The 10,409-nt window shown below is 41.5% G+C and overlaps 1 protein-coding gene and 1 non-coding gene across 2 annotated transcripts; one reads left to right on the top strand and one right to left on the bottom strand.

The window, feature by feature from the left end:
- Positions 1-496: 496 nt before the first annotated feature.
- Positions 497-7,362, top strand: LOC130506734 (uncharacterized). Its single transcript, XM_057001416.1, has 2 exons — positions 497-4,461; positions 7,339-7,362. The coding sequence occupies exon 1, from the start codon at positions 1,435-1,437 to the stop codon at positions 3,895-3,897; it is 2,463 nt and encodes an 820-aa protein (XP_056857396.1). The 5' UTR covers positions 497-1,434; the 3' UTR covers positions 3,898-4,461; positions 7,339-7,362.
- On the bottom strand, positions 1,984-2,090 carry LOC130506735 (small nucleolar RNA R71). The gene has a single exon (XR_008942108.1). It is a non-coding gene; the product is annotated as a small nucleolar RNA R71 (small nucleolar RNA).
- Positions 7,363-10,409: the final 3,047 nt, after the last annotated feature.

The raw sequence follows: 10,409 nt of genomic DNA, 5'->3' as shown, positions 1-10,409 counted from the left end.
ACATATGTCTCTATCAGGTATTGGAACACCACATGGAGTTCTTGGAGACATTTGGAAGCAATGTGCTCAAAAAGGGGGTGAAAGATGAGCATGGATGGAGGCCTTCGAGACATCTTCTGTTGCTAAGATTTTGTGGAGACACATGAAATTGAGTTAGCTTTCTAATGGAAGTGGTTTCAAGTCATTTGGAGATGTAACGAAGAAGTTATGACCAATTTACTAGAGACATATCCATCCGGAGCGACCTGACCGGAGCGACCCTGGCTGGCCGCTGTGACTTCACTCCTGGAGCGACCTCGGCGCAGCGACTCACCCAGCCCGCTCGTCTTCTTCGACCAACCCGCAGCGACCACCCGGAGCGACCCCTCCTGGTCGCTCCACCCCTTTATGCTACCCGATTTTATGATTTTTCAAGGACCTTTTTGCAATTTCTTATGCACGTTTTTACTCTGAAAAACCTAATGTTTAAGTATGTTGTAGCCACTTTTTGGGCAGGGAATCTTTGATCTATTGAAGAACACAAACTCTCTCAAGAAATTAATCTCTTTTTGACTTGGTTTGTTATTGTTCTTGTGATCTCTCATCTATTTCTCTACATGATTAATCTGAAATCCATCATGGGTTTAAGAGGAATCATGGAGATTAGTGAGTAATCACCTTTTGAATTCATGGGTTAGGAGACTAAGGGTGATTAGGTTAGTTCTATGATGTTTTAGTGTAGATCATGTCATCTCCTTGCTAGTAGAGTGATTTCAATACATCATTTGAGTAGGCCACTCAAAGGGTGATCTCTAGGCATTTCTCACCCGACAGGTGTTCGATGAAATGCCCGAGTCAACTCTCCTAGGCTTTTAGTGTACTTTGCCGAAGACATTTGTTGTTAAAGATGCTAAGATAGCTAATAGACCTGTTGTGACTGATTGCTTGCATGTTATTCAACCAAGGACACTTGATGTTTGAGATGTGTTAGCAAATGAGCATTCATCTAGACATAGAGCTTGCTTAGAATTGTGTCTAGGCTTAAGGTTGTTTGTTTGATCGTTTATTGTTCATCCTTAGTTCGAATCCTGATCACCCGAGGTCAAGTTCCTATACCCATGAGTTCTCCTTTCCAATAGCTTAAAAGTATCATTTTTATTGCTTTGCATTAGCTTTAATCATTAGTTTAGAAATCATCAAATCACTGGCTGCACTTAGATTAGGCAAATACTTGCATTCTCACTGCTTTGAGTCCCTCAGAACTGGTTCGACATTCATCACTATCCTACAACATTTGTTTTAGGAACTTTGAAATTCCTAGCATCAAATTGGCGCCGTTGCCAAATTCTGAGTTTGATTTGAACATTGAGATTTAGTCATTTGCTTGAGACTAAGTCATTTTTATTTTTTTAAGTTACTGATTCTCTTCTTCACCTCTTTGTGATTTTCAGGTGTATGAACTTGAGGAGCAAGGGTACATCAAACCTTGTTCCAAGAGCCACAGACATCAGAGCTTTAGAGAGAGAGTGTGCTAGAAAAAGAAGAGAAGAAGAGCAACAAGCTCAACTGCAGCCACTGGAAGCTGCAATGGAAGAACAACAAAATCCTCAGAACCCCAATGGACCTCAACAGCGACCAGCTCGCCCCATTGGCACTTATGACCGCCCCAACATCCATGGTCCTAGACTTGGAATTCGAGCACCAGCTGTGGCTGCTAACAACTTTGAGATCAAGTCAGGACTGCTCAACTGCATAGAGAACAACAAGTATCATGGTCTGGCTGTGGAGGACCCATTTGATCACTTGGATAAGTTTGACAGCTACTGTGGTATGTCAAAGACTAATGGTGTGTCAGAGGATGCTTTAAAGCTCAAGCTATTCCCCTTCTCTTTGGGGGATAAGGCACGTCAGTGGGAGAAGTCTCTACCAAGTGACTCCATCACCACTTGGGAAGACTGCAAAAAGGCATTCTTGGAGAAATTCTTCTCCACCTCAAGAACTGCTAAGTTGAGGAACGAGATCTCCAGCTTCCAACAGAAGAACTTGGAAGGATTCAGTGAAGCTTGGGAGAGATTCAATGGTTACCAAGCTCAGTGCCCACACCATGGTTTTTCCAAGGAGAGCTTGCTGAGCACATTCTACAGAGGTGCTCTTCCTAAGTATAGAGCCAGACTGGATACAGCTAGCAATGGGTTCTTTTTGGGGAGAACTGAGGAAGAAGCAGAGGCTCTGGTTGACAACATGGTTAAGAGTGATGCAGTCTACAGTGGAGACCATGACAGAAGCAGTAGAGGTGATGACAAGCACACAAGGAATGAGATCAAAGCTCTTCAGGAGAAGATTGACACACTCATTGCTGATAAGGCCACACAAGCGCAGGTGAACTTTGTTGGTAACCCACAACAGGAGATACCTCCTACTGTCAATGAGGTTGATGGTTTGGAAGGGCAAGAAGAATTGTGTTTCATCAACAGCAATGGTAGCTGGTACAAGAAGGAACCCAACTTTCAGTACAACAACTACCAACAGAAGCCCTATTCCAACAACCAGCAGAGTGGTTATCAGCCAAGAAACAACCAGCAGAGCAACTATCAGCCTCAGCAAAGCCCCTCTCCTAGCTCTTCTGCCCCTCAAGAGAGCAGCACTGATGCATTACTGAAACAGATCTTGGAGTCTCAGACTAGAAGTGAGAAGCATGTGGGCTATGAGCTGAAGAACCTTCACTCCAAGATTGATGGGAGCTACAATGAGCTCAACAACAAATTCTCCCACCTTGCTTCTTCTGTCAAGAATTTGGAGAATCAGTTTGCTTCCATGAGCACCCACCAGAATCGTCAGCCAGGATCTCTACCTGGAAAATCTGATCAAAATCCCAAGGACGCAAAAGCTGTCACACTCAGGAGTGGTAAGCAGTTACCTCCTAGAACCCTCACCAAGGATGCTGAGAAACAAGGTGAGGAGATAGCCATCAATCTAGATGATGAAGTGGTCATTGTTGATGAGAAGACAGATGATGAGATCTTGGAGAAGATTGAGAAAGATAAGGGTAAAGGAAAGGTTGGAGAAGAGAAGAAGACAACAAAAGATGGTGAATCTGCTGCTCCAGCAGGTGAGAGCTCTTCTGTCCCTCCTCCCTATGAACCCAAGCTTCCATTCCCTGGTAGATTCAAGAAGCAGCTGCTACAGAAGTACAAGGCTTTGTTTGAGAAGCAGATGAGTGAAGCTCAGGTTACAATGCCCATCATTGATGCTTTCATGCTGATTCCTCAATACAGCAAGTTCTTGAAAGATGCTGTAACTGCTAAGAAGAAGGAGATGGAGGGCATGATGGTTCTGAGCCATGAGTGCAATGCCATCATTCAGAGGCTTAATGCTCCAGAGAAGCTAGAGGATCCAGGATGCTTCACACTACCTTGTGCTCTTGGACCTATGGTTTTTGAGAAATGTCTCTGCGATTTGGGAGCTAGTGTCAGCTTGATGCCTTTATCTGTGGCAAAGAAGCTTGGCTTCACTCAATACAAGAAGTGTAGACTCTCTCTGGTGTTAGCTGATCGTTCAGTGAAGTACCCTGTGGGCATCCTAGAGAACCTCCCTGTGAAGATTGGAGGGTATGAGATACCTACAGATTTTGTGGTGCTTGAAATGGGTGAGGAGGCTCAAGACCCATTGATTCTTGGAAGGCCATTCTTAGCTACAGCAGGAGCTATTGTGAATGTGAAAGAAGGCAAGATTGACCTCCATTTGGGTAAGGCGAACATCCTCCACTTTGACATCAAGGAGAAAATGAAGAACCCCACTGTGTTTGGACAAGCCTTCATCATTGAAGAAATGGGCCCTCCTGCTGATGATCACCTTGGTGAGCTACCACCTGAGGAAGATGGGGTGTTAACTCCACTTTCTGCACCTACTCCAGCCTGATCCAAAGGAGGCAAAGTCAAGCTAGAGACTTAAAACAAGCTCACTTGGGAGGAAGTCCCATGAGTATCCTTGTATATATTGCATTAGTATTTTTATTTTCATCTTACTGCATAAAGCAATGGGAAAATGAAGTTGTGTGCAGGTAAAAATAGGCAAAAGGAGTGACACAAGGACGAGCAGAGCCCAACGACCAGTCACAGCGGCTCTGCCTGGTCGCTGTGACTCCATCAGCACGGAGCGGTCTTGGCGCAGCGGCTGATCCCCGTCGCTCGCTTCATTCTGGAGCGACCTCCCACAGCGGCTCATGGAGGTCGCTGTGAAGACATCACCAGCAGCGACGCACCCGCAGCGACATGTCCCCATCGCTCGTCTTCTTCGGCAGCGGTTAACTGGAGCGGGTCTCCCTGGTCGCTGAGAAGCCATCACCCGCAGCGACCCTACCTGGTCGCTGTGACCTCACCGAGCCGGAGCGGCCAGCCTCAGCGGGTAGCACAGGTCGCTCGTTGTTCCGAGCAAACCTGGAGCGACCCATCACAGCGGGTCCCCTACCTCGCTCCACTCCAGGTAACCTGCAACCCTTGTTTATCCCAGTTTTTCTTTGCATTTTACCTTTCCATTAGGTGTCTCCCTCACACAGAGACTGTGTGATTTAAGTGTGGGGGAGGTACCAAGTATTTGATCATGTTTGCTTTGATGATTCTGAGTCTCATGCATTACATTTTACATTCTTATTTGCATAGAAAAACCAAAAAAAAAGAAAAATTTAAAAAAAAAAAAAAAAAAATTTGAAAACACACAAAAAGAATCATTTAGTGTATCATTTGCATACTTTAGGATTGAGTCTAGAAGCATATAGGTTGCATTCATTTGCATTGGGAGCTGATTTAAAACGCCTTGTAGGGAGCATTGTCTAGCCTTGTATAGTTCATGCACCTCTCTTGAAAACCTTGTAAGCTTTGTGCCTTGAAAACTCTCTCTGAAACTCAATCTCTTAAGCCAACTACAACTTTGAATCGAACTGAATGAACTTAATTTCTTGCTCATGGTCCCTTGTGTGCTAAGTCATGGATATTCACACTAGAGTTGTCACATCTTTTATGCCGATCTTTTTGACAATCTCTAGTGGCATTCCACTCCCTAAAACCCTCTCCTCCTTTTAAGCCTTAATTGTTTGTTGAGTGAGGCCTTTTTCGGAAAGTCTTACATGCGCATAATCTTGAGAGTATTGGGAACGACAATGCTCAGTCTTCATTCTTGCTAGATTGCTTACGCTATTGTCTAGCCATAGGTGGGGGTGAGTGTTGTAAAGTTTGAACTTGAAAGTTGAATGGGAATGAATGAACTCTTGTGCTTAATTGTCTTATTGGGAATTGTATAAACCTCTAGCTCAAAGTTGTGAAAGTCTTGGCCCCCAAATAAAAAAAAAATAAAAATAAGAAAAAAAAAAGAAAAAAAAAGAAAAAGGGGGCTAGCAAAGTGAGAATGAGCTTAGAGGCTGTGTTTTAAAAGTTTAAATATTTCCCTTGATTGAGAGTTTGTGGATGTGTTCTTGAGATTTTTGGGTGAGAGATGTGAGATGGGTGTAACTTGGGATTTCAATTGTGTCACTTGTATGTTTGAAAAAGGGTAGAACAATGAAGATTGAGCATTGTATGCATTAGTTGATCCCTTTCTTAGATATATTATGTGCAATGTCAAGGCTACTTGTTTTGAGTGTTAAACCTTGAAGATAATGAGTTATGAAACCTTTGATCACTAGAGCGAAAAAGCCTTCCCTTACCCAAATGACTTGGACCAATTGACCATTTGCATAGAGCTCACTTGTTGTATTGCTTAATGAATGTGAGAGTTGGCTGAATTGAATGTGTGAATGCATAATGTTGAGTTGAGACAGGCCTAGAGAAGCTAGAGGATAATAAGAGAGAGTGTGCTAGTACTGAATTCTTATGTTGAAGCAAGTGCTTTTGTGTTTCTCTTGGCTATGAGCTCCCACTTTCAAACCTCTTCCCCTATGAGTCCCAGAAAGTTCACTTGAGGACAAGTAAAGGACTAGTGTGGGGGAGTTGATGTCTTGCATATTTGCATTGTTTTAACCATTCATTCATAGGCATTTGCATCATATAGATTAGGATTTAGGCATGTTTAGGTTGCATTTGGCATACATATGTCTCTATCAGGTATTGGAACACCACATGGAGTTCTTGGAGACATTTGGAAGCAATGTGCTCAAAAAGGGGGTGAAAGATGAGCATGGATGGAGGCCTTCGAGACATCTTCTGTTGCTAAGATTTTGTGGAGACACATGAAATTGAGTTAGCTTTCTAATGGAAGTGGTTTCAAGTCATTTGGAGATGTAACGAAGAAGTTATGACCAATTTACTAGAGACATATCCATCCGGAGCGACCTGACCGGAGCGACCCTGGCTGGCCGCTGTGACTTCACTCCTGGAGCGACCTCGGCGCAGCGACTCACCCAGCCCGCTCGTCTTCTTCGACCAACCCGCAGCGACCACCCGGAGCGACCCCTCCTGGTCGCTCCACCCCTTTATGCTACCCGATTTTATGATTTTTCAAGGACCTTTTTGCAATTTCTTATGCACGTTTTTACTCTGAAAAACCTAATGTTTAAGTATGTTGTAGCCACTTTTTGGGCAGAGAATCTTTGATCTATTGAAGAACACAAACTCTCTCAAGAAATTAATCTCTTTTTGACTTGGTTTGTTATTGTTCTTGTGATCTCTCATCTATTTCTCTACATGATTAATCTGAAATCCATCATGGGTTTAAGAGGAATCATGGAGATTAGTGAGTAATCACCTTTTGAATTCATGGGTTAGGAGACTAAGGGTGATTAGGTTAGTTCTATGATGTTTTAGTGTAGATCATGTCATCTCCTTGCTAGTAGAGTGATTTCAATACATCATTTGAGTAGGCCACTCAAAGGGTGATCTCTAGGCATTTCTCACCCGACAGGTGTTCGATGAAATGCCCGAGTCAACTCTCCTAGGCTTTTAGTGTACTTTGCCAAAGACATTTGTTGTTAAAGATGCTAAGATAGCTAATAGACTGTTGTGACTGATTGCTTGCATGTTATTCAACCAAGGACACTTGATGTTTGAGATGTGTTAGCAAATGAGCATTCATCTAGACATAGAGCTTGCTTAGAATTGTGTCTAGGCTTAAGGTTGTTTGTTTGATCGTTTATTGTTCATCCTTAGTTCGAATCCTGATCACCCGAGGTCAAGTTCCTATACCCATGAGTTCTCCTTTCCAATAGCTTAAAAGTATCATTTTTATTGCTTTGCATTAGCTTTAATCATTAGTTTAGAAATCATCAAATCACTGGCTGCACTTAGATTAGGCAAATACTTGCATTCTCACTGCTTTGAGTCCCTCAGAACTGGTTCGACATTCATCACTATCCTACAACATTTGTTTTAGGAACTTTGAAATTCCTAGCATCAGTTCCCAATCAAGCTTCTTATATTATTGGTTCATCCTGGTTTGATAAGAATCATGAAGATTTGCCATATAGGCTAATCTGGAATCATCTGGATAGAAAGTGGGATATCTTCTTACTCACAACTCCTATGAGATTATTCAACTTCCTGGTTATTCTCCACTGATTAGTGGGTTCCAAATAAGCTTCTAGATCGTGGTTCATCCTGGTTTGATAAGAATCATGAAAGATAGCCATATGTTCAAACAGGCTTATCTGGAATCATCTGGATAGAAAGTGGGATATCTTCTTACTCACTTCCTAAGTTTTATTCAACTTCCTGGTTATTCTCCACTGATTAGTGGTTCCCAATCAAGCTTCTTATAATTGGTTCATCCTGGTTTGATAAGAATCATGAAGATATTGCATATATGTCCGAACAGGCTAATCTGGAATCATCTGGATAGAAAGTGGGATATCTTCTTACTCACAACTCCTATGAGATTTATTCAACTTCCTGGTTATTCTCCACTGATTAGTGGTTCCCAATCAAGCTTCTTATAATTGGTTCATCCTGGTTTGATAAGAATCATGAAGATAATGGCATATGTCCGAACAGGCTAATCTGGAATCATCTGGATAGAAAGTGGGATATCTTCTTACTCACAACACTTATGAGATTTATTCAACTCCTGGTTATTCTCCACTGATTAGTGGTTCCAAATAAAGCTTTTGATCGTGGTTCATCCTGGTTTGATAAGAATCATGAAGATATTGCCATATGTCCGAACAGGCTAATCTGGAATCATCTGGATAGAAAGTGGGATATCTTCTTACTCACAACTCCTATGAGATTTATTCAACTTCCTGGTTATTCTCCACTGATTAGTGGTTCCAAATAAAGCTTCTTAGATCGTGGTTCATCCTGGTTTGATAAGAATCATGAAGATAATGGCATATGTCCGAACAGGCTAATCTGGAATCATCTGGATAGAAGGTGGGATATCTTCTTACTCACAACACTTATGAGATTTATTCAACTTCCTGGTTATTCTCCACTGATTAGTGGTTCCAAATAAAGCTTCTTAGATCGTGGTTCATCCTGGTTTGATAAGAATCATGAAGATATTGCCATATGTCCGAACAGGCTAATCTGGAATCATCTGGATAGAAAGTGGGATATCTTCTTACTCACAACTCCTATGAGATTTATTCAACTTCCTGGTTATTCTCCACTGATTAGTGGTTCCAAATAAAGCTTCTTAGATCGTGTTCATCCTGGTTTGATAAGAATCATGAAGATAATGGCATATGTCCGAACAGGCTAATCTGGAATCATCTGGATAGAAAGTGGGATATCTTCTTACTCACAACTCCTATGAGATTTATTCAACTTCCTGGTTATTCTCCACTGATTAGTGGTTCCCAATCAAGCTTCTTAGATATTGGTTCATCCTGGTTTGATAAGAATCATGAAGATATTGCCATATGTCCGAACAGGCTAATCTGGAATCATCTGGATAGAAAGTGGGATATCTTCTTACTCACAACTCCTATGAGATTTATTCAACTTCCTGGTTATTCTCCACTGATTAGTGGTTCCAAATAAAGCTTCTTAGATCGTGGTTCATCCTGGTTTGATAGAATCATGAAGATATGGCATATGTCCGAACAGGCTAATCTGGAATCATCTGGATAGAAAGTGGGATATCTTCTTACTCACAACACCTATGAGATTTATTCAACTTCCTGGTTATTCTCCACTGATTAGTGGTTCCAAATAAAGCTTCTTAGATCGTGGTTCATCCTGGTTTGATAATCATGAAGATATTGCCATATGTCCGAACAGGCTAATCTGGAATCATCTGGATAGAAAGTGGGATATCTTCTTACTCACAACTCCTATGAGATTTATTCAACTTCCTGGTTATTCTCCACTGATTAGTGGTTCCAAATAAAGCTTCTTAGATCGTGGTTCATCCTGGTTTGATAAGAATCATGAAGATATTGCCATATGTCCGAACAGGCTAATCTGGAATCATCTGGATAGAAAGTGGGATATCTTCTTACTCACAACTCCTATGAGATTTATTCAACTTCCTGGTTATTCTCCACTGATTAGTGGTTCCAAATAAAGCTTCTTAGATCGTGGTTCATCCTGGTTTGATAAGAATCATGAAGATAATGGCATATGTCCGAACAGGCTAATCTGGAATCATCTGGATAGAAAGTGGGATATCTTCTTACTCACAACTCCTATGAGATTTATTCAACTTCCTGGTTATTCTCCACTGATTAGTGGTTCCCAATCAAGCTTCTTTTATATTTGGTTCATCCTGGTTTGATAAGAATCATGAAGATATTCCATATGTCCGAACAGGCTAATCTGGAATCATCTGGATAGAAAGTGGGATATCTTCTTACTCACAACTCCTTATGAGATTTATTCAACTTCCTGGTTATTCTCCACTGATTAGTGGGTTCCAAATAAGCTTCTTAGATCGTGGTTCATCCTGGTTTGATAAGAATCTATGAAGATATGGCCATATGTCCGAACAGGCTAATCTGGAATCATCTGGATAGAAGGGTGGGATTATCTTCTTGCTATACAACACTTATGAGATTTATTCAACTTCCTGGTTATTCTCCACTGATTAGTGGTTCCAAATAAAGCTTCTTAGATCGTGGTTCATCCTGGTTTGATAATCGGAAGATAATGGCATATGTCCGAACAGGCTAATCTGGGATCATCTGGATAGAAAGTGGGATATCTTCTTACTCACAACTCCTATTGAGATTTATTCAACTTCCTGGTTATTCTCCACTGAGTAGTGGTTCCCAATCAAGCTTCTACATATTGGTTCATCCTGGTTTGATAAGAATCATGAAGATATTGCCATATGTCCGAACAGGGCTAATCTGGAATCATCTGGATAGGAAAGTGGGATATATCTTCTTACTCACAACTCCTATGAGATTTTATTCACAACTTCCTGGTTATTCTCCACTGATTAGTGGTTCCAAATAAAGCTTCTTAGATCGTGGTTCATCCTGGGTTTTGATAAGAATCATG

This window comes from Raphanus sativus, unplaced genomic scaffold, assembly GCF_000801105.2.
Source record: "Raphanus sativus cultivar WK10039 unplaced genomic scaffold, ASM80110v3 Scaffold3603, whole genome shotgun sequence".
NCBI classification, from domain to species: Eukaryota; Viridiplantae; Streptophyta; class Magnoliopsida; order Brassicales; family Brassicaceae; genus Raphanus; species Raphanus sativus.
The sequence above is the reverse complement of the archived record's forward strand: the minus strand, read 5'-3'. Positions and strand labels throughout refer to the sequence as shown.